This window comes from Coregonus clupeaformis, unplaced genomic scaffold (genome assembly GCF_020615455.1).
Source record: "Coregonus clupeaformis isolate EN_2021a unplaced genomic scaffold, ASM2061545v1 scaf0005, whole genome shotgun sequence".
Taxonomy (NCBI): Eukaryota; Metazoa; Chordata; class Actinopteri; order Salmoniformes; family Salmonidae; genus Coregonus; species Coregonus clupeaformis.
Window position 1 is genome coordinate 2,044,901 of NW_025533460.1, and position 24,704 is coordinate 2,069,604.

Sequence of the window (24,704 nt, forward strand, 5' to 3'; positions counted from 1 at the left end):
ACAAAGGTTTCTGTACCAAATATTAAGTTCTGCTTTTCTGATGTATCAAATACTTGCAAATTAATTACTTAAAAATCATACAATGTGATTTTCTGGATTTTTGTATTAGATTCGGTCTCTCACAGTTGAAGTGTACCTATGATAAAAATTACAGACCTCTACATGCTTTGTAAGTAGGAAAACCTGCAAAATCTGCAGTGTATAAAATACTTGTTCTCCCTACTGTACATACATATGCGGAGATCATCCGTTCACCCACACCACGTCTCACAAAGACACGGCAGTTTGAACCAAAAATCTCACATTTGGACTCCAGACCAAAGGACAGATTTCCACTGGTCTAATGTCCATTGCTCGTGTTTTTGGCCCAAGCAAGTCTCTTCTTCTTATTGGTGTCCTTTAGTAGTGGTTTCTTTGCAGCAATTCGACCATGAAGGCCTGATTCACACAGTCTCCTCTGAAAAGTTGATGATGAGATATGTCTGTTACTTGAACTCTGTGAAGCATTTATTTGGGCTGCAATTTCTGAGGCTGGTAACTCTAATGAACTTATCCTCTGCAGCAGAGGTAACTCTGTGTCTTCCATTCCTGTGGCGGTCCTCATGAGAGCCAGTTTTATCATAGCGCTTGATGGTTTTAGCGACTGCACTTGAAGAAACGTTCAAAGTTCTTGAAATTTTCCGTATTGACTGACCTTCATGTCTTAAAGTAATGATGGACTGTCGTTTCTCTTTGCTTATTTGAGCTGTTCTTGCCATAATATGGACTTGGTCTTTTACCAAATTGGGCTATCTTCTGTATACCACCCCTATCTTGTCACATCACAACTGATTGGCTCAAACGCATTAAGAATGAAATAAATTCCACAAATTAACTTTTAAGAAGGCACACCTGTTAACTGAAATGCATTCCAGGTGACTACCTCATGAAGCTGGTTGAGAGAATGCCAAGAGTGTGCAAAGCTGTCATCAAGGCAAAGCGTGGCTATTTGAAGAATCTCAAATATAAAATATATTTTGATTTGTTTAACACGTTTTCGATTACTACATGATTCCATATGTGTTATTTCATAGTTTTGAGGTCTTCACTATTATTCTACAATGTAGAAAATAGTAAAAATAAAGAAACACCCTTGAATGAGTAGGAGTTCTAAAACTTTTGACCGGTAGTGTATGTACACACACACACACAGAGACATACACACAGGCACATGCATACACACACACCAAGGCACATGAACATGCACACACAGAAAAAAACCTGCACATATAAAGAAAAACACCCTGAGACACAACACAGAGGCTACTAATCAATCAAGATACTGATTAACACACAAAACACTTACCAACATCTTTAAAAGCACAAATACATTAATCAATGCATGGAAAACAGCAAACACACTAATACACACAAACACACAAAGTCAAGGAACTCACACCCAGACTCTCCGAAGAAGAAACTAAGGCAACAGATTGACAATAGAATAAATGATAGATTACACCTCACTATATAAAAAGAAGAAGAACACATTAATGGACACCACAGACACAACACATACCATCACCTAAAAACACATATAAACCCCCACACACTAGTTTGTTTCTGGATACTTCAGTAGAACCTACTGCTTGTTGCACAGTAGTAATTCTTTCTTCTTTATATATGCCAACAGCGTCCTCTAGGATCAAAAAGATGAACTACCCAATTGTGTAGGAATTCCATCTGGCTTCCCAATGTGAATGGCAAGGGTCTGTTTCTACCATTCTCCCTGAAGTGTGCACTCATTCACTCCCCCTCGTGGATTCAAAAGGAATGGACTGATGTAAGAAATGTCATATACAGTACCAGTCAAACGTTTGGACACACCTACTCATTCCAGGGTTTTTCTTTATATTTACTATTTTCTACATTGTAGAATAATAGTGAAGACATCAAAACTATGAAATAACACATATGGAATCATGAATAACCAAAAAAGTGTTAAACAAATCTAAATATATTTTCTATTTGAGATTCTTCAAAGTAGCCACACTTTGCCTTGATGACAGCTTTGCACACTCTTGGCATTCTCTCAACCAGCTTCATGAGGTAGTCATTTCAATTAACAGGTGTGCCTTGTTAAAAGTTAATTTGTGAAATTTCTTTCCTTCTTAATGCGTTTGAGCCAATCAGTTGTGATGTGACAAGATAGGGGTGGTATACAGAAGATAGCCCTGTTTGGTAAAAGACCAAGAACAGCTCAAATAAGCAAAGAGAAATGACAGTCCATCATTACTTTAAGACATGAAGGTCAGTCAATCCGGAAAATGTCAAGAACTTTGAACGTTTCTTCAAGTGCAGTTGCAAAAACCATCAAGCGCTATGATGAAACTGGCTCTCATGAGGACCACCACAGGAAAGGAAGACCCAGAGTTACCTCTGCTGCAGAGGATAAGTTCATTTGAGTTACCAGCCTCAGAAATTGCAGCCCAAATAAATGCTTCACAGAGTTCAAGTAACTGACACATCTCAACATCAACTGTTCAGAGGAGACTGCGTGAATCAGGCATTCATGGTCGAATTGCTGCAAAGAAACCACTACTAAAGGACAACAATAAGAAGAAGAGACTTGCTTGGGCCAAGAAACACGAGCAATGGACAATAGACCGGTGGAAATGTGTCCTTTTTTCTGATGAGTCCAAATTTGAGATTTTTCGTTCCAACCGCCGTGTCTTTGTGAGATGCAGAGTAGGTGAACGGATGATCTCAGCATGTGTGGTTCCCACCGTGAAGCATGGAGGAGGAGGTGTGATGGTGTGGGGGTGCTTTGCTGGTGACACTGTCTGTGATTTATTTAGAATTAAAGACACACTTAACCAGCATGGCTACCACAGCATTCTGCAGCGATACGCCATCCCATCTGGTTTGCGCTTAGTGGGACTATCATTTGTTTTTCAACAGGACAATGACCCAAAACACACCTCCAGGTGGTGTAATGGCTATTTGACCAAGAAGGAGAGAGATGGAGTGCTGCATCAGATGACCTGGCCTCCACAATCACCCGACCTCAACCCAATTGAGATGGTTTGGGATGAGTTGGACCGCAGAGTGAAGGAAAAGCAGCCAACAAGTGCTCATTATATGTGTGAAATCCTTCAAGACTGTTGGAAAAGCATTCCTCATTAAGCTGGTTGAGAGAATGCCAAGAGTGTGCAAAGCTGTCATCAAGGCAAAGGGTGGCTACTTTGAAGAACCTAAAACCTAAAATATATTTTGATTTGTTTAACACTTTTTTGTTACTACATGATTCCATATGTGCTATTTCATAGTTTTGATGTCTTCACTATTATTCTACAATGTAGAAAATAGTAAAAATAAAGAAAAACCCTTGAATTAGTAGGTGTGTCCAAACTTTTGACTAGTACTGTATATATACCACATATTTTTTTTTCCATTGAAGATGAAACTCCCTCTACATTGCCCTACACCAATCTAACTCCATCTAGCCCTACACCAAACCAATGCTTTAAATCAACGAAGGGGAGTAAATAACAAGTGTACAAGTCAGGGAGAAGAGCAGAGTATCAGTCCATCAGAGAGAGACAGATAAAGAGAGAGAGAGAGCAACATGTGTCCATGTTTCCATTAATCATCACCCAATTAATCAGAAAGTATCAAGTAAGTGACAATATTTTGTGAAAATGCATCAGAAGAAATTCCACTCCAGTGCATCATGCCAACTAAGGCAAATAGTTGTTCGTGACCAGGTAACTATAGGTCTACCAATTGGATATCACGAAATTAGGGAGAAAATGGGGTAAAAAATAATTAAAAATAATAAAAATTAATAACTATAGGTCAAGAATATGTCATGGCCTTGTCTATAACTAGGCTAAAGTAGTCCCTGGGCGTGTGACGGAAAACTCATGATGACCCTACACATAAAGCGGGATAAGTATCCCTTGCAATTATAGGCTAGAGTTGGTGAAACAGTAAATGTTTTGTTGGCTACTTACAGTGTATACACACTGAGCTATGAAATCAATGGCTAAAATTGTTTTAATCATTAATGTTGTGATATTCTTGTAAATCGTGATTAACGATGATTAACTTAAATGATTAACTGATTAAATGTAATTAACTGCAATTAATTTAACTTTCGAAACATTTCTCGATTCAAATGAACCCTCATATTCATCATGAATTACACATCTATAGGCTCAGTACATAACTGCTACATAGCTCATTATAAAATGTTTTTAACGGCTGCGTTTGATTTAACAGACAATGTAGCCTATATCTTTATTGCTCATGTTATATTCAATATTACCTATAAAACATTATGGATACCATTTCGTTTTGGTCCAGTGTTTCATAATCTAGGTGTGAAGCAACTGCGTCACATCATGACTTTCCATCAAACTTCTATGATGGCCATTAACATGAATGTTATGCCACATATATGTTGTACTTATGAATGTGTAATTTACCCATTCTGAATATGAGTTGATAAAAATAGTTTCTAAATTACTGTAAACTGTAGGAATTACGTGTAATTCTGCACAATACACAAAGGGAGCAGTTTCAAGATTAGTTAGTTATATGACCAATGACCAATATCTGAAACATGATAATGACGACTAACTCTACACACGTTTCTTGAATCGGAAACAACGTGGTCTAAAACTTGTGCCATATGATGCATAAAGAAATCACCTACTAAACCATAACGTTTGGCCAGGAGTGAGCCGCGGCACAATGAACTCCACCACGGAGTGGCGCTGCTTCGTTACGAAAAACACGTGAGGACATGGATCTGGCTGTCGTGTCAAAGGCTACCCGTGCCAGGGTACAGAAGGGAGAGTCAGTCCACCAGAGAGAGAGAGAGACAGCAACATGTGTCCATTTGAAGACGAAGTACAGATTTACAGGCATTTCTATATACTGAATTGACATACACTTTCCATTAATCAGAAAGTATCAAGTAAGTGACAATATTTAGCATCAGAAGAATTTCCACTCCAGTGCATCATGCCAACTAGGGCAAATGGTTGTTCCAGGTCAGGTAACTATAGGTCAAGAATATGTCTTAGTCCAGCCGATAACTAGACCAAAGTAGTTCCTGGGCATGTGCAGGAAATGTATGATGACCCTACAAATAAAGTCGATAAGTAATCCCTCGCAACTACAGTTGGTGAAACAGTCAATATATTGTGGCCTACTTACAGTAGCCTATACATACTATGAAATCAGTGGCTAAGTGTGATCAAGTGTGTCATAATAACCAAGCAACTTTGGTCAAGTTTGTCATAACCAATCAAATCAAATCAAATCAAATTTTATTGGTCACATGCGCCGAATACAACAGGTGCAGACATTACAGTGAAATGCTTACTTACAGCCCTTAACCAACAGTGCATTTATTTTAAAAAAAAAAAGTAAAAATAAAACAACAACAAAAAAAGTGTTGAGAAAAAAAGAGAAGAAGTAAAATACAATAACAGTAGGGAGGCTATATATACAGGGGGGTACCGGTGCAGAGTCAATGTGCGGGGGCACCGGCTAGTTGAGATAGTTGAAGTAATATGTACATGTGGATAGAGTTAAAGTGACTAGGCATAAATAATTAACAGAGTAGCAGCAGCGTAAAAAGGATGGGGTGGGGGGGCAGTGCAAATAGTCCGGGTAGCCATGATTAGCTGTTCAGGAGTCTTATGGCTTGGGGGTAGACGCTGTTGAGAAGTCTTTTGGACCTAGACTTGACACTCCGGTACCGCTTGCCGTGCGGTAGCAGAGAGAACAGTCTATGACTAGGGTGGCTGGAGTCTTTGACAATTTTGAGGGCCTTCCTCTGACACCGCCTGGTATAGAGGTCCTGGATGGCAGGAAGCTTGGTCAACTCTGGTCAAGTGTTTCATAACCAAGCAACTTTGTCACCACTTATTTCTTCAAAATCCTACAAACTTCTATGATGTTCCATTAAAAATAATAGTATGTATAGGCTATATATATATATATTTGTTTATGTTATGCCACATTTATATTGTGCTTAAGAATGTGTAATTTACTGATTCTAAATATGAGTTGATATAAATACATTTTAAATTACTGTAAACTGTAGGACTATCGTGTCATTCCGTGCGTAATTACGCATTAATACTAGTCTAGAAAACCGCGAAGATAACGAAAAGACACCCTAGGCAACACAGTGACTAGGGTCTGGTTTCATTGATAGACTTTGGCGTAGAGGAACTACATCACTGCCTACGTCGATAATGCGAGAAAAAATTCCGGAGACTATTGCCGCGTTCATAACAACTGGGAACTCGGAAACTTCAGTGGGTTAAAAACAACTGGGAACTCGGAGGAAAAAACGAGCTCCGACTGGGAAAATCGATTTTAATGGTCATCCAACTCGGAATTCCAACTCGGGAACTCGGACCTCTTTCAAGAGCTCCGACTTTCCGACCTGAAGATCACTGGTCATGAAAAACAACTGGGGAAACAATTGGGAAGTCGGAAAAATACGAGGTCAAGTTTGCAACCTTTGCGATGGTTTTAGTTAAGGTAGTTGATGCAAACGAGCCATTTGTGAAATGCATACATTAAAAAAAGCTACTATTTTGTATTTTATTCAAGCGGATAAAGTAGTGATGTAGGCAGTGAAGTAGTTCCTGTGTTGCCTAGGGTCAGGTTTTCGAGACTACATGAATACCCAAAGGGACCAGTTTCATGTATGGTTATATGACCAACAATGAGCAATGTCTGAAACATGATAATGACGAATGACTCTAGTCTAGGCTATACACTTTTCTTGAATCGGAAGCAACGTGGTCTAAAGTTTGTGCCATATGACTCATATATAATTCACCTACTGCCCCTGCAAACCGTAACGTTTGGCCAGCAGGAGTGAGCCACGGCACCGTGAACTCTACCACGGAGTGGCGCTGCTTCATTACGAATAACACGTGAGGACATAGGCTATTATAGGCCTACAATGGTTTAAAAGTGATGACGTCTAATAGCCTATCGGCATTGACCAAATCTAACCAGCTGCCACAGAGTACACATAACACAAACAACCCCTATTTGACCAGTTGTATAATAATGTTATAACCTAGTTGTAAGCATCTGCGTCACTCATCATGACTTCTTTATTCAAAATCCGTTATATGATAAGAGAACATGAGGCGCATGTACTGAGATGAGCCCCTCCAGCGGAGCTCAATAGACCTACATTCAACTCCCTGTCTATGCGCAAAAAACGTGGGCATGAGGTGCCTTTACAGAAATGTTTGCTGTTTGATGTGTTTTTTCATAACTGATGTTGACCCACATTCCCATCATTATCCATGCCAATTTCCGATGCTGAGATTCTAGCAAAAACAGAATCGCTTCTGAAGGCAGAATGTGGTGGAGAGGAGGAGGGGTGGAGGGAGCGGTAGTCACGGTGAGCTCCGCCTACTTCCATGTGTTAGCCCCCTCTCTCTCCTCCCTTCTTATCACAAGGCCTCTCACATTTGCATAGAATGTGTGTCAGTAGGACATCGTGTTCGGTGGCTCACATGCCGCGCGCACATGCAGCGGAGCTTTACCAGCATTCCAATGTCGAGTGAGTCCAACTGTCTCGCCTCCCCTCTAGCTCTCGACCAATGAAAACGTGAGAACGAATAAAGAAAGTGGGGGTAAAAGAGGTGGATGAGATACTCTAATAGAGCGTGACATAGGAATACAGAGAGAAAGAGAGAAAAAGAGAGAGAGAGAGAGAGAGTGAGAGAGAGAGTGTGTGTGTAATCCTTGGCATACAAAACCTACGAAAGAGATTGAAAGGAACAAAAAAAACGGGGGCCAAAAAAAAACTGCTCACATTTCTCAGACACCTGAAAACGTGCTGGTTAGTGTGGGCGAAGTGTATTGCCTATTAATGGATGGGTGTGCGTAAACTACTCCCACACTTCTGTCTTTGGAGATGTTGATGGTGACTGTACACTGGCACTAGAGCTGAGTGCTTGGAATTTATTTTCAAATAACATTTAGTTTAGACTACATCACACGACCTACGGACACCAAGCGAAGCAGGCTACGGACAACAAAGGCACTGAAACTGGTCGCAATTACGCACATTGGAGACGATTTGTAACCATTTCGTCAAACCGAAACCTGTTTAGGTTTTGCTCTACTTTAAATCAGTTTTGATATCTTTCACACTTGACGGGTTTGAAGGACCTGCGCACAGTCTCATTGCTTTTATCTTTGGGATAGGCTACCCACTCTATGCTTTCTTGGCGCTTCATGACTCTATGACCTATATCAACGAAACTCCTCATTGACGCAGAAACAAACCAACATTTAATAAGTTTAATACCGTTTATAAATCAAACAAATACCGGAAAACATGGACAACAGCCCTGGTGAGTTTCATTACGTTAATACCAATCTATGCTATTGTCAGTTGTAGGCTAAGCTATCAATATATTTGCTTATACTGTACTTGTAAATTAACACTACTGAGTAAATGTAATGTGTACTATTTGGGCATTTTCCTTCACTGTGTTTGCTACATAGGCTATAGCGTGCGTAATGGTAATGTGCAGGGCAGTTTCTGTGATTCTCTTTTTAAAATATTATTATTTGAGAATGAATGAGTTGATTGTTCATGTATTGCCAGAGGCTACACTGCATATCCAGATAAATGGATAAATGAATGAAATGTCAATTATGAAGCCTGATCCTGAAGGTTGTCAAGCCTTCAGTGAGTTGCAGTGTTTCTCAAACCTCTCCTCGGGGACCCCCAGCCGTTCCATGTATTTGATCTATTCTAGAGCTAGCACACCTGATTCAACCAATGATTTATATATACACTAGATGACTGATAGGGGCGCTGTGTTGAAGCCATCTCGCCTCCATCATGATAGCAGACTGCTGCAACCTGATTGGCTGAATGAGAAACGCAACATCAGGGACTAGCATTAGCCACTGTGGCATGGTGGAGGAAAATGGTGTTTCATAAAGAAAGTACGCATATTTTCCTAGTTTTTTCCGCCTTCTCACCATTAAATCGAGTGAAGGAGGAAATCAATGCTTTTGCATCCTGCATGGAGAATGTTTTATGTACGAACCGGTCCACGGGGGATATGAGTGTATATCTGGCTGCATACATTCCCTTTGGACGGTAAGATGAAACGACTCAATATCGCCATCTGACGGCCTTTGGGCTACATCTCATGTGCAGCACCGGTCCGACCTTACATGCTCTGTCAGTCCCTGGTGCCTGCAAGTGCTATAGCTCGTCTATCCTTCATGTGGCTAGTCAGTTTCTAATCATACAATATTATTTTAGGGATAAATTTTTACTTTTACATTATTTGGAACAACTTTGATTCTGTTGCGCAGATGCGCTCTGTGCGTAAAGTTGCCTTGACTTGGAGAGTTGAGAATTGTTGGCGCAATCTAATCAAACCGGATGATGTGGGGAAAACAAAGCCATTCGAATCCTTTCATCAGCACTACTCCAGAAAGGTGTTTCCTTTTTTTGACCTGAGGTTGCGTGTTTACGGGTCTGTGACTCATTTACAGAACTGCTCACGCTCCCTGACTGGTGACTCCCCTCTTGTTCAGCGCTGCGGCGTAACTTTTTTCTCTCTCAACACGTGTGTCAAGGACCAATCACGCCTATTCCATAGACATGTGAGCCAAAACAATTTATAAATGAACTGGTCATGACTTGAAGGCCAACTTTTAAGAACAAACAGCTATTCGAGCCAGATCCAAATTAAGGAGATGATGAATAGATCACAAAAACTGTTTTATCATTATCTTCCCTGATCTATTGCACACACCAGCATATCTAGTCAAAACATTTTTACCAATACTATATAATAAGATATTCAAAAATACAAGATATGGAATACAAAATGTATTTATGCAAATATGAATTACACAAAATTAATGTATATATATGTTTGGGTGCCAACCATATCCTTTCGGCTAGTGGATCACTGGCATCAGTGGAATGATGCCCACAAGCCCACTCTCAGTAATGGGTAGTGTTCAACCTTCATTTCAACAGATATGTTGGCCTCCATAGGACATAAATTCATAGCAGTAAATTAATCTCTGGCAGGTCACAATATGGGGGTGGTTCCCTAATAAAGGAAATCCCTGTACTAGGTGACTACATTTACCACTCACTATTCTAAAGTTAAAGATATTCTAATAGCGTTAATTAAATATTCAATACACAAGCATTGCATTTTGAGTCAGGTGCCACTGATATTATGAAGCAATTACCATAAACGTAATGTTATTAGCCTACAAAGTTCAGGCTGGAATAACTCCATTGCCAAAACTACAGTATTTCCCCGAAGACAGCAGGTAATGGGATAGTGGCATTGGTTTCGAATTACCGCGCCCCCTATTTACTGCCATGTTCTCGAGTCTAATAAGTATATGAGCCGTTACATGCATGGCAACCGTCTGATAATGGTGGACATCATGTTCTTGATTTACCCGAGTGCCAACCGTGCATGCCTAGAGCGACATCACGTGCATTAACCTCAGCATCCACGTGCCGCGCGTGATTCCCACCCCGCCCTCCCGGATTATTCATCTAACTCGCTCGCTCCCGGCTCACTCACAGCCTTTCCGGGGGACTCCTGTTATGCCGTTGCCAGAGTTTGGTCAGTGGGTCAGAACGTTTTAGAAGCCTATTCGCTAGTTTTATGTATATTTTCTTTGGGAAAGACAACTGAATAGTATGACATATACAGTATATCCAATATAGCGGATATTGTGATACATTTCTTATACATCTTATCAATAGCCAAAATGTCACGTGTTGAGGATATCCTACATTGTAGCAATAGTCCACTCGTTGATATCACAAATGACCCTGACAAGTATGCCTAACTAGCGAACTCGAAACCTCGAAAATGTTGTTTGAATGTTCGCCTAGTCTGTCTGTATAATATAGCTATAATATGTTGGCTCAGAGTCTACTGTTTACTATGTCAAAGTATCTATAGGCTTCTACTCCAAAATAATTGTGGGGGGGCAGTATGAAAATGTATGCACTCACTAACTATAAATCGCTCTGGATAAGAGCATCTGCTAAATTACTAAAATGTAAATGTAACTGGAAAATATATAATTATTACTCTACTGGTATTCAATGTATTTTTGTTTTTAACCAATGGTTCACCTCTCAGAATATCAGTCTTATTCACTGTAATGTATTTATAGACTTACTCTTTCACCGTAAACCACCAAACACTTACAAATGAAGGCCATTGAGATTATAGATTAAACAAGGACACAGTGTCTGGAATGTCTGGAGGGAACAAGGGAAGGAGGGAGTGAGTAAGTGTGTTAGGGGTCACCGAGAGAGGGAGGGCATGGGAGTGACTCACGTTGTTGGACACTACCCTGCAGCCCAGCCCACTATCAGATTAGCTCACACACATACATCTCCTCACCTGATTTAAGCCCTGTCTGTTTAGGTGACTTCCCACTAAGCACTGGAGTTAAAGCTGACCTCAACCTCAGTGACAGAGTATGGAGGTTCTACAACAGCAGTGGCTATGGTACCGTTATATATGTGACTTTAGAACAGGGGTGAAGGTCAGAAGCCTGGTTATCGGATGGGAAGGGATGTGGGCTTTACCTTGAATAAACTAATCTGATAGTCATTAGATTGTCATGTTAAAAAGGACATAATTACAATATTGTTTATGAGCTATTTGGTCTTTATACAATTAGTGTTAGAGGTAAATAAAATAAAATGTATATTTGGTTTGAAAGATATGTATTTCAGTCCAAGCTGAGTGTTTTGCCACCTGACTCTTGAGTCATGGCCAAGTGTTCCATGTGCCACACCACTACACGAGAGGGTAAGGAAGTTAGTAAAGGGCGTTTCCTTATAGATATGCTATACATATGGTATACACACATGCTACCTGGCTGTCTCCCATCTAAGGGTGGGTGGGACTCCCATGAGAGAGGTGGGTGGGACTCCCATGAGAGAGGAAGGAAGGAGGGGTTAGTTACTGTCTATTTGTTTACGCTAGCTCTGTGTCATACAGCCCTACCCCACATATCACATGTCGTCACCTGTGTCATAGCATAGTGCTCCAGGGAGGGGCTTTTCCTCGAGCCACCTGGCCACGCTCCGGTTCCTGGTAAATTACTCTGTCTCTGCCATAGAGAAGGCCAGAGGTCAGGTTGCCCTTACTGAGCTGCCACCTGACACTGGAAACCAAACCAACAGCTCAGCACTATGTAAGAGCCACTGGAAACAACTTAGGAGGGTGTGGAGCCTGAGCCTCACATGGGGCTGTATGTATGTGGGGATGTGGAGGGACAAAGAGGAGTGCTATGGGGGGGGATTGTGTGTTGGGGGGGTTTAAAGTCAGACTGTCAGGTAGAGTAGAGGAAGCCACATGCGAACAGTGAAGCCTCAGCAGAGTTAATCTCCATCAGTCAGTGTTGACACGTGCTGGCAGAGGAATTACAATCAGGCACACTCAATTGAAGCTAAACAGACATTCCCAGCCAGCAGCACGTGTCTCCTCCAGCAGAGAGAGAAACAAGGGAAGGCAGGAGGCAGATCTACATAATGTTTCATAGAGAATTCAAGGTCCCTGGGAAAAAAGCGGGTAAAGGATAAAAATATGAAAAAGACTGACCGTCAAGATATTGGAGTCATATGCTATTGAATTTGCAAATTTGTCTGACCTGTATTGAAAACATAAAAGTCTGACTGAAATTATGTGTAATCAGTCAGATAACTAACTGCATGAATTGTAACCCACATAAGGTAATGAGTTCAAATGAACTGATTTAACGCCTATGGGCTTGCAGATGGCCATAGCCTATGTGTAAGAATGCTTTAATTTGCTTGTTCCGTCACTGAAAAAAATACATTCAATCTATGTGGGCACGGGTTTGTGATAGGTATAACTTCCCTTGACCGACTAAAACACCTACAAAATAACTTTGTATGTGGCCCCCTCTGGGTTTCCGGTTACTCAGTGGAATGCATGGCAGTATACACACAGTAGCCTGCCCTGTCTTCCCTCTGTACTTACAGTACTAAAGCCCTCTCTCTTCCAAACGTGAGCTCCCAGCTGCCTGTTATTGTACTGCGGCTGTTGTATACACGGGACTGCGGAAAGCGCCTTGTGAGCTCTGACGGGAACTGTGTCAGGAGTCCATGTGAGTCGGTGGTCAGGTGGCTGGCGGTTTGACCAAGCTTCATGGCGCGCCGCCAGGGGGAAAAAAGCGAGGCTTGCTTTTAGAGCGAGGAGGTAGCTGGCTCCAGGCTGGCTGGCTCAGCGTACACGTGAGGGGCTGTCGCTCTTCTCGTACACAGAGCACAATCTTTACAGTGAGGGCGGGAGGGATTGAGAGATGGGGAGAGGGAGGGAGTAATGAGACATTTCCGAGTTTACATCCCCAAATTGCTTTCGAACATTCGAGAATTTGAGTGAGAACTTTGAGTAACTTATAGAAATATTTGTTTGGAACAAAATCAGGCCATTGTTGGAATTGTTTTATTATTTTGTTTTTGTATGAATTCAAGGTCCCACATCTTCTGACACTGAATAGTCATAGCTAGAATGATAATACTTGTTTTGAAGTCTTAAATGCACATTTAGGAAAAATACTATTGGTCGGTCCCCAGTTAGATTTTACCTCATTGTCCAGACACATTCTAACCTTCTTTGACCTTTTATCGGCTTCTTTGAGACTGGTTATGGTTTAAATGTCGACTACACAGGCAGGAGGTGTGTTCATGTTTGGGAACCCAGCCAAGTAAAGACAGGCACCTAATCAAAGTAGCCTATTGCTCAACCCTTATCTGTTAATTGACCTATCTACATTGTGTGCCTGTCCGTGTGCGTGTGGAACTATTTCGACACAGATATAGATATTGATCTATGCATCTTTGCACAGATAGTTCGCTGGCAGCATAGCCTTCTGTCTGCTTCCTTGTGACACAGTGACAGCAGTGACACTAACTGCCCTCCCTCTCTCTCCTCCTCTGCCCTCCAGGTGGTGTGATACTGTATGCTGGCTCATCTGGTAGTGCCAGCCCCAGCCCTGGCAGCCCCTCCAGCGGATACCAGACCCAGTCCCCCCGGTCCTCCCACTCCCAACCCTCATCTCCTGAGCCCGTCTCCTTCCCCGAGATCGGCCCTCTGAAGAGAGAAAGAGGGGAGAACAGGGGAGGACCTTCACCCAAACTAGTCTTCCAGTTCCCTGAAGCCAATGCCACTGCAACCACTACATCGTCTGGCAATACCTATGCCCACCCTATGGTGGCCAAGAGGCCCTGTAGCTTCACTGGCACCTTTACCAGTAAGTACCACTCCTACTGTCTTTCTGTCTTTCTGTTTTCTTATTATATTTGTCTATTATAATGTCTAACCAATCATTCCTCTCTTTGTGTACCTCACAGAGACAGGAGGCATGGTGCTCCTGTGTAAGGTGTGCGGGGACATCGCGTCTGGCTTCCATTACGGCGTTCACGCCTGTGAAGGCTGCAAGGGTTTCTTCCGCCGCAGCATCCAGCAGAACATCCACTACAAGATGTGTGTGAAGAATGAGAGCTGCCTGATCATGCGCATGAACCGCAACCGGTGCCAGCACTGCCGCTTCAAGAAGTGTCTCTCCGTGGGCATGTCCAGAGATGGTAAGAGAACATTCCATCTATATCTGGCGTCATTCTCGTTCTTCAGTCACACCTCCTCAATACCCCATCCGTTCTCTCTCTCCTTCATCTCTCCTTCTGTTCTTTCTTCCTCTCCTTCTCTATCTCTGATTGATGACAGAAGCAGCTGGGGAGTCCCAGTAGTCATCAGTCATGGGAAAAACTGTTGCAAATACGGTTTATTTTAGTAAATTAGGCCACAGGCCGCTTCATTATACCCTATGTGGCAGGTTGAAAGTGTTTGCACATCTAAAGTCTAAAACATACAGGCATTTAATATGCCATGTTCTAATACTGGTAAACTATTCAGATATTATTGGAGGATAGTACAGTTGGTACAGTTAGAGGCTCAGCTCCATCCCTCTCCTGTATGGCATCATTTCCCTACAGGCCACCGTACCCTCCTGAGGTCTCTCTAAACTAGGTGATAATAAATCATCTACTTTTCTGGAGCAAACATTTTGAGGTGACCTATAAAAGGAAAACGCTAGCGAGGAGGAAAATTACCCGCCATTGCAGCAATGCGCCAATTACTGGAAAGGCTCTTATTATCACAGCATAGGTGTTGCTTTTTCACTGTAAATTTATATTTTTATTGATACCTTTGATATTTGAAGATGTAATGTATGAATACAAGGCATTCATTTAAAACTACATTTTTGATGTCACTCATCTACCCCTTTTTCCCTTTTCAGCGTTTTACCCTTCACTCTCAATCTCATTCCCTTAATCCCTAATTCTCATTCAATCATCCTCTCATTTCCTTCACCCCTTTAATCTTACCCTATTACCCCCTCACCCTCTCACTCCTTCACCCTCTCAGTCCTTTACGTTTTCACTTTTCTCTACTTTGACATCTCTCCTCCCTCACTCTGTCACTCGACCAATGACAATGTTTACTCCAGCTGACCCAGTAACCTATTTTCATAGAGAAAATAACGAGTGCTTAACAGAAACACAGAGAGGAGCGAGAGAGCGAGAGTGAGCGAGGGGCGAGGTAGAAAGAGGAAGAGAGCGATCAGGATAGATGGAGCAAGAGGGAAAGAGATTGGGGGAAGGGGTGTAGCATACAGTAGCAGACTATAAAAAAATAAAAATAATAATAATACATGGATTTTACAGAGGATGTGCGCTATAGAGAGGGGGATGGGAGGTTTGGAGAGATGACGAGGGGGATGAAGGAGTCAAATAGGAGAGGAAAGGGGGTGGTATACCATGTAATTTCATGGTTGATTGAAACAGACTGGTTATATAGAGAGGAGAGAAATCTCCCCCAGCTTTCTATACCCTGTAGGATTAGTCAGTAATCGTGCCACACAGTGATTGCACTCCCAATCAGTGTCAGGGAGTAAAGGTTGAATTAGATAGATAAGTAACTGGCCACTGCTATACTAGCTCTAGTCACTGTCATCGGCATTATCGATTCATTAGCATTAACTTGTTTTCCCCTTGTCCTCCTTCTCCTCAGCTGTGCGTTTTGGGCGTATCCCCAAGCGTGAGAAGCAGAGGCTATTGGACGAGATGCAGAGCTACATGAACAGCCTCAACGAATCAGCATCCATGGAGATTGACTCCTCCCCTTCTTCCTCTGAGGCCCCAGCCAGTCCAGAATCTGGAGATTCCATTTCCTCTGCCTACCACAACATCTTCACCCAAGAGGATGTGAAGCCAGTAATCAAGATGGCCGTCAACAACAACAACAACAATGTCCGCAACAATCCAGCACATGAGTCTGGCTACTCACACCCGGCACACCAAACCCACTCCCATTCCAACCGCTCTCAGGGGTACCAGTCACACCCCACACAAAGCTACCAGACACCCTCTCGCTGCCCACGCAACAACAATGTTGACAACGCCCAGTATACCTACCAACCATCATCCAATCAGAGTCAATGCCCAATGTCCAATGGCAGCCAGTCCGCTCAGACCTTCCAAGCCAATCACAACAGCTTTCCAGCCGGCAAGTCTCAAAACCAGACCACCTGCCCCTGGAAGTTGAGTGGAGGTGCCAAAGTTCTGGTGAGTCTCTTTAAAATACTATGTATTTCCATAGTATTACTATATATACAATACACACATGACTGTAGGAGTGTCATAGAGCCATTCTAACCCTCTCCCTCTCTCTCAGGCATGTCCCCTGAACGCATGTCCCGTGGCCCCCCGTGACCGTTCCAGCCAGCAGATCTGGGAGGCCTTCTCCCAGTGCTTCACCCCGGCCGTCAAGGAGGTGGTGGAGTTTGCCAAGAGCATCCCCGGGTTCCAGAGTCTCAGCCAGCACGACCAGGTCATGCTGCTTAAGGCCGGCACCTTCCAGGTGCTGATGGTCAGGTTCTGCTCGCTGTTCGACCCCAAGGAGAAGACGGTGACCTTCTTGAACGGCCAGACATACCCCCTGACATCCCTTCGGGCGCTGGGCATGGGCTCTCTGCTGGACACCATGTTTGAGTTCAGTGAGAGGCTGGGAGCTCTAGGCCTGGAGCCCGATGAGATGGCCCTCTTCATGGCTGTGGTGCTAGTGTCTGCCGGTAAGAGACTCATAAGAGACACACACACAATGCACACACTATAAATCTCTTAAAGAATCACATATGTTTTGTTTAGATTTTTCGCAATGCATCTAACCCTCTCTCCTCTCGTCTCTCAGACCGTTCAGGTATGGCTGACGTCGCTGCAGTGGAGCAGCTTCAGGAGACTCTGATCAAAGCCCTGCGCTCACTCATCACCCACCGTCGCCCTGACGACAGCGCCCTCTTCCCCAAGCTGCTGCTACGCCTCCCCGACCTGCGCACCCTCAACAACCTGCACTCCGACAAACTGCTGGCCTTCAGCATCGACCTCTAAGGGCCTGGAGGAACCACAGCCCACAGGGACACCCACTGACTACCGGACCCCTGAAAGGGGAAGTCATGACCCCTTCACTCCAGCCACAAGCCACCAGCCAGTCACCATCAGGCTCTCTTCAATGGGCTGTGTGTGCTGGAGCTAGGACTGGGGCAGAAGCAGGGTTGGACAGGGTGAATGGGTGGACTGAGAGGCATCTCAGAGGAAGATGGAGGAAAAGAGGAGGGTGGAGTCTCTTGAACTATGACCTCATGAACAATTCTCAGAGCTGGTAAAATCTCTAAAAGACTCATAGACTTATAGTCTGCTGAACAAGTCAGTGTGCTGTGAGTTAGATGGCAAAGCACCATCTTAGACCAACTCAACTCCCAAAGTTGAGGGATGAGGGTCTAAAAATCCTCCATTACCCATAACTCCCGGTGACAGTGATTGAAGACCAAAAGACTGTTCCATTCCTCCTCTCTCATTCCACGCCTCACTATGTCCTTCTGTCCCGCCACAGACAGACAGCGGCAAACCAGCAAGAAGGAAGCGCACCCTCTTCACGCGAGAAAGGGAAATACACACAAACTATATATTTTCTTCCTACACATTCACCCTACACAGGCTGTTCAATGAATAACAAAGCACTTTCCATACATCAATACACCTCTGAAATCAACCCATATGATAGAGCAATAGCAATGTATAAAACACACTATTAGATCCCTAACTGACTGTGTTATGCACTGTTATAACGACCTAAGCTATTTTCAAAATCACGTCATCAATCTTTTTGGAAATCCAATATTTGGGATTTGATGAGAAAATGTATTATTTACATTTGTAAGAATTGAGAGTAGGATGGATTGTATTTGTATGCTGTAATCAGGGAGATACTATTTGGACATTTTAGACCATATTTGTTGGGTTATATGTTTTAAGGTATTCTATTGTTGTACATATTGGATATAATATTTGTGACTGGTTCCTACTCCATTTGTTTGAGTTGATTGCTGTATGATGTTAGCACCATAGAAGACAAAGCGGGGGTGCTATGTTTAAGAGGTGCCCGATTGTTTGGGTGACGCAAGGTGTGCATCTACTGTATGGGTCCATTGGTCTTCCCTGGAGCCTTACAAACCCCAACCCTCATCCTTACCGCAACAAGAGAGCAACCGATGGAACCAGTGCACAAACCATGTAAAAAAGTGTTTGATTTGAACCTATATTACTGAAATAGAACTATTGTTAATTGATCCACGCATCACCTTGTGTATATTTTGTAAATGTTTCATGGTTAAACTTCTTCCATAGAGAACCAATATTAAATGACATTATATACCGTACTTTATGTGTATGTCTCTTCTTAACTCTATGACTTTTCTTGTGTCATCGACTTATATAAAAGCCACCAACACCATTAACTATACCAAACATACCAAGCTATACAATAAAGACAAAGCAGTAACCTAGCAACATAAGGGCACATTTATCAATGATGCTCCAGCTCTTGTTGCTCATTATACCAAATGAACGATAAGGGGCATCGTTAGATCCATTAAGTGGCTTGTTACAGGCTATTAAGGGCATTGGAAGCACTGCATTTATAAGCACACAGTCCACAGGTAAACACACTCATCCCCACAGAGCAGATATAACAAAGAACCATGCAGAGACCGAATGATTAGGATGCGAACCGTGTCAAATATATTTGATAGAATATTATGTGGGTTAATGTGTCAGGTGAGTCTGAACTTGACTTTGAGTAGGTGAGGTAAGTTATATGACCCAGCCCAGCGCTACTTTCCGCAGAGCTAGATACATACAGATGAAAGTTAATACAATGGGACGTGTCCACAGTGTATCTGAAATCTGTGCTTTTCTGGAGATTAAGAAAAGAGAACAGTGATTATGATTAGAGAGAGAGAGAATCCGTGTGTGTGCGTGTGTGTCCTGAGAGTAAAAAGATAACGATCAGAGAAAGATACAGAGAGCATTCAGAGGTCATCTAACATTTGAGGACCCACAAGATACATCCCAGCACCCTCATGCCCATGACCCTAGGTAGAAACAATCAAATTATATATACACTACATGACCAAAGGTATGTGGACACCTGCTTGTCGAACATCTCATTCCAAAATCATGGGCATTAATATGAAGTTGGTCCCCCCTTTGCTGCTATAACAGCCTCCACTCTTCTGGGAAGGCTTTCCACTAGATGTTGGAACATTGCTGCAGGGACTTGCTTCCATTCAGCCACAAGAGCATTAGTGAGGTCGGGCACTGATGTTGGGCGATTAGGCCTGGCTCGTAGTCGGCGTTCCAATTCATCCCAAAGGTGTTTGATGGGGTTGAGGTCAGGGCTCTGTGCAGGCCAGTCAAGTTCTTCCACACCGATCTCGACAAAACATTTCTGTATGGACCTCACTTTGTGCACGGGGGCATTGTCATGCTGAAACAGGAAAGGGCCTTCCCCAAACTGTTGCCACAAAGTTGGACGCACAGAATCGTCTAGAATGTCATTGTATGCTGTAGCATTAAGATTTCCCTTCACTGGAACTAAAGAGCCTAGCCCGAACCATGAAAAACAGCCCCAGACCATTATTTTTCCTCCCCAAAACTTTACAGTTGGCACTATACGTTCGGGTAGGTAGCGTTCTCCTGGCATCCGCAAAAACCAGATTCAACCCATTTCATGATCCTCCTGACAAACAGTTATTGTGCTGACATTGCTTCAAGAGGCAGTTTGGAACTCAGTAGTGAGTGTTGCAAACGAGGACAGACAATGTTTACGCGCTATGCAGATGAGCCGTTCTTGGTCCTAGACGTTTCCACTTCACAATAACAACAATTACAGTTGACCAGGGAAGCTCTAGCAGGGCAGACATTTGACAAACTGACATGTTGGAAAGGTGGCATCCTATGACGGTGCCACGTTGAAAGTCACTGTGCTCTTCAGTAAGGCAAATGTTTTTCAATGGAGATTGCATGACTGTGTGCTCGATTTTATACATTTTATACATGTGTATACAGTGCCTTCGAAAAGTATTCAGACCCCTTGACTTTTTCCACATTTTGTTACATTATAGCCTTATTCTTAAATGGATAAAATATATCCTCAGCAATCTACACACAGTACCCCATAATGACAAAGCGAAAACAGGTTTTTAGAAATGTTTGCAAATGTACTAAAAATAAAAAACAGAAATACCTTATTTACATAAGTATTCAGACCCTTTGCTATGAGACACGAAATTGAGCTCAGGTGCATCCTGTTTCCATTGATGATCCTTAAGATGTTTCTACAACTTGATTGGAGTCCACCTGTGGTAAATTCAATTGATTGGACGTGATTTGGAAAGGCACACACCTGTCTATATAAGGTCCCACAGTTGACAGTGCATGTCAGAGCTAAAACCAAGCCATGAGGTCGAAGGAATTGTCCGTAGAGCTCAGAGACAGGATTGTGTCGATGCACAGATCTGGGGAAGGGTACCAAAAAAAATGTCTGCAGCATTGAAGGTCCCCAAGAACATAGTGGCCTCCATCATTCTTAAATGTAAGAAGTTTGGAACCACCAAGACTCTTCCTAGAGCTGGCAGCCCGACCAAACTGAGCAATCGGGGGAGAAGGGCCTTGGTCAGGGAGGGGAACAAGAACCCGATGGTCACTCTGACAGAGCTCTAGAGTTCCTCTGTGGAGATGGGAGAACCATCCAGAAGGACAACCATCTCTGCAGCACTCCAACAATCAGGCCTTATGGTAGAGTGGCCAGACGGAAGCCACTCCTCAGTAAACGACACATGACAGCCTGCTTGACTCTCAGACCATGAGAAACAACATTCTCAGGTCTGATGAAACCGAGATTGAACTCTTTGACCTGAATGCCAAGCGTCACGTCTGGAGGAAACCTGGCACCATCCCTACGGTGAAGCATGGTGGTCGCAACATCATGCTGTGGGGATGTTTTTCAGCGGCAGGGACTGAGAGACTAGTCAGGATCGAGGGAAAGATGAATGGAGCATAGTATAGAGAGGTCCTTGATGAAAACCTGCTCCAGAGCGCTCAGGACCTCAAGGTTCACCTTCCAACAGGACAACGACCCTAAGCACACAGCCAAGACAACGCAGGAGTGGCTTCGGGACATGTCTCTGAATGTCCTTGAGTGGCCCAGCCAGAGCCCAGACTTGAAACCGATCGAACATCTCTGGAGAGACCTGAAAATAGCTGTGCAGCAACGCTCCCCATCCAACCTGACAGCTTGAGAGGATGTGCAGAGAAGAATGGGAGAAACTCCCCAAATACAGGTGTGCCAAGCTTGTAGCGTCATACCCAAGAAGACTCTATGCTGTTATCGCTGCCAAAGGTGCTTCAACAAAGTACTGAGGAAAGGGTCTGAATACTTATGTAAATGTTATATTTAAGTTTATTTTTATTTTTAATAAATTAGCAAACATTTCTAAAAAACTGTTTTTTCTTTCACATTATGGGGTATTGTGTGTAGATTGATGAGGGGAAAAAAAACAATTTCATCAATTTTAGAATAAGGCTGTAACCTAACAAAATGTGGAAAATTCAAGGGGTCTGAATCCTTTTCCGAAAGCACTGTATATATATACACTGAACAAAAATATCAATGCAATACGTAAAATGTTAGTCCCATGTTTCATGAGCTGAAATAAAAGATCCCAGAAATTTTCCATACGCATAAAAAGCTTATTTCTTTCAAATTGTGTGCACAAATTTGTTTACATCCCTGTTAGTTTGGATTTCTCCTTTAGCGAAGATAATCCATCCACCTGACAGGTGTGGCATATCAAGAATCTGATTAAACAGCATGATCATTACACAGGTGCACCTTGTGCTGGGGACAATAAAATGCCACACAACACAATGCCACAGATGTCTCAAGTTTTGAAGGAGTGTGCAATTGGCATGCTGACTGCAGGAATGTCCACCAAAGCTATTGCCAGACAATTGAATGTTCATTTCTCTACCATAAGCCACCTTCAACGTTGTTTTAGAGAATTTGGCAGATTGTCCAACCGGTCTCACAACCACAGACCATGTGTATGGCATCGTGTGGGCAAGCAGTTGCTGATGTCAACGTTGTGAACAGAGTGCCCCGTGGTGGCGGTGGGGTTATGGTATGGGCAGGCATAAGCTACGGACAACGAACACAATTGCATTTTATCGATGGCAATTTGAATGCACAGAGATACCGTGACGAGGCCCATTATCATTCATCCGCCACCATCACCTCATGTTTCAGCATGATTATGCACAGCCCCATGTCGCAAGGATCTGTACACAATTCCTGGAAGCTGAAAATGTCCCAGTTCTTCCATGGCCTGCATACTCATACTGCATGTCACCCATTGAGCATGTTTGGGATGCTTTGGATCGACGTGTACGACAGCGTGTTCCAGTTCCCGCCAATATCCAGAAACTTCGCACAGCCATTGAAGAGGAGTGGGATAATATTCCACAGGCCACAATCAACAGCCTGATCAACTCTATGCCAAGGAGATGTGTCGCATTGCATGAAGCAAATGGTGGTCACACCAGATACTGTTCGGTTTTCTGATCTATGCCCCTACCTTTTTTTGTTAATGTACCTGTGACCAACAGATGCATATCTGTATTCCCAGTCATGTGAAATCCATAGATTATGATTTCCTAACTTTGATATTGTTGCATGTTGCGTTTATATTTTTATTCAGTATATATATATATATACATACATACATACACACACATACATACATACATACACACTAGATGACTGACATTGTAAAACATATTTTGGAAGCTATAAAAAATGAATTTATTAATCAATCAAATGTTATTTATAAAGCCCTTTTTACATCAGCAGATGTCACAAAGTGCTATACGGAAACCCAGCCTAAAACCCCAAACAGCAAGCAATGCAGATGTAGAAGCACAGGGGCTAGGAAAAACTCCCTAGAAAGGCAGAAAACTAGGAAGAAACCTAGAGAGGAACCAGGCTCTGAGGGGTGGGCACCCTTTCTGGCTGTGCCGGGTGAAGATTATAACAGTACATGGCCATTAAGGCCAGATTTTTCACTAAGATGTTCAAACGTTCATAGATGACCAGCAGGGTCAAATAATAATCACAGTGGTTGTAGAGGTTGCAACAGATCAGTACATCAGGAGTAAATGTCACTTGGCTTTTCATAGCCGGGCATTTAGAGGTTGAAATAGCAGGTGCGGTAGAGAGAGAGAGTTGAAAACAGCAGGTCTGGGACAAGGTAGCACGTCCGGTGAACAGGTCAGGGTTCCATAGCCGCAGGCAGAAGTGTGGAACTGGAGCAGCAGCACGACCAGGTGGACTGGACAAGCAAGGAGTCATCAGGCCAGGTAGTCCTGAGGCATGGTCCTAGGGCTCAGGTCCTCCGGGAGGGGAGGGAGAGAGGGAGAGAGAGAGAATTAGAGGGAGCATACTTAAATTCACACAGGACACCGGATAAGACAGGAGAATAACACCAGATATAACAGACTGACCCTAGCCCCCCGGCACATAGACTATTGCAGCATAGATACTGGAGGCTGAGACAAATGTCTACATTTGTTTTTCCCACATTCATTCTATTACACGTTTATTCTATTATTCTATTACAGACACCTTAATGCATAGTTTAAATTGATATTATGTGAGCTAAACATAATAAATAAATATATATATATTTGTATAAAAGCATTTTCCTTAAAGTATAATTATTTAGAAAGTACTAATGTTACTGTCACCAACTTCAACAACAAAAATACTTAAATACATGTAATTTTGTTTGAATTTAAATACTGTAGAATTCCATTCATTCCTATGGAGGACTGCTTCTTCTGGGGAGTGTCAATGTGGCCAACCCCAACAGTGCCTTCAAACCTCTCATTGGCCAATACATAGCACCAACAATCCTGGGTTTATATAAGTTATTGACCCTGTCCCTTCAAAATCATTTAGGGCTTTCACATCAGACAGATGTGAATTAAAGTACTTTATAGTAGTTTTATTTTCGAAAATGTTTTTCATAGAATTACCAGCCAGCTGTCAGTGAAGCTAAATATTCACTCTGGCACCAGATTGATGGCTTCTTTACCTGATTTTACCATAAAATACTGTAGTTTGTCAAGGAAGGGAGCCAAAATCTCCCAACTGTTTTTCAGC

General features: G+C 42.7%; 1 protein-coding gene across 1 annotated transcript; it reads left to right on the top strand.

Annotated features, from left to right (window-relative positions):
- The first annotated feature begins 7,686 nt into the window (after window positions 1–7,686).
- On the top strand, window positions 7,687–18,861 carry LOC121577553 (nuclear receptor subfamily 1 group D member 1). Its single transcript, XM_041891256.2, has 6 exons — window positions 7,687–8,390; window positions 14,032–14,337; window positions 14,438–14,671; window positions 16,158–16,711; window positions 16,821–17,217; window positions 17,337–18,861. The coding sequence occupies exons 1-6, from the start codon at window positions 8,375–8,377 to the stop codon at window positions 17,531–17,533; spliced, it is 1,704 nt and encodes a 567-aa protein (XP_041747190.1). The 5' UTR covers window positions 7,687–8,374; the 3' UTR covers window positions 17,534–18,861.
- Window positions 18,862–24,704: the final 5,843 nt, after the last annotated feature.

Excerpts from the sequence above, each read along its gene's own strand:
- LOC121577553 (XM_041891256.2), top strand. Across the intron at positions 14,338-14,437 it reads CTTCACTGGCACCTTTACCA|AGACAGGAGGCATGGTGCTC; the intron begins GTAAGTACCACT and ends TGTACCTCACAG. Across the intron at positions 16,712-16,820 it reads GTGGAGGTGCCAAAGTTCTG|GCATGTCCCCTGAACGCATG; the intron begins GTGAGTCTCTTT and ends CCTCTCTCTCAG.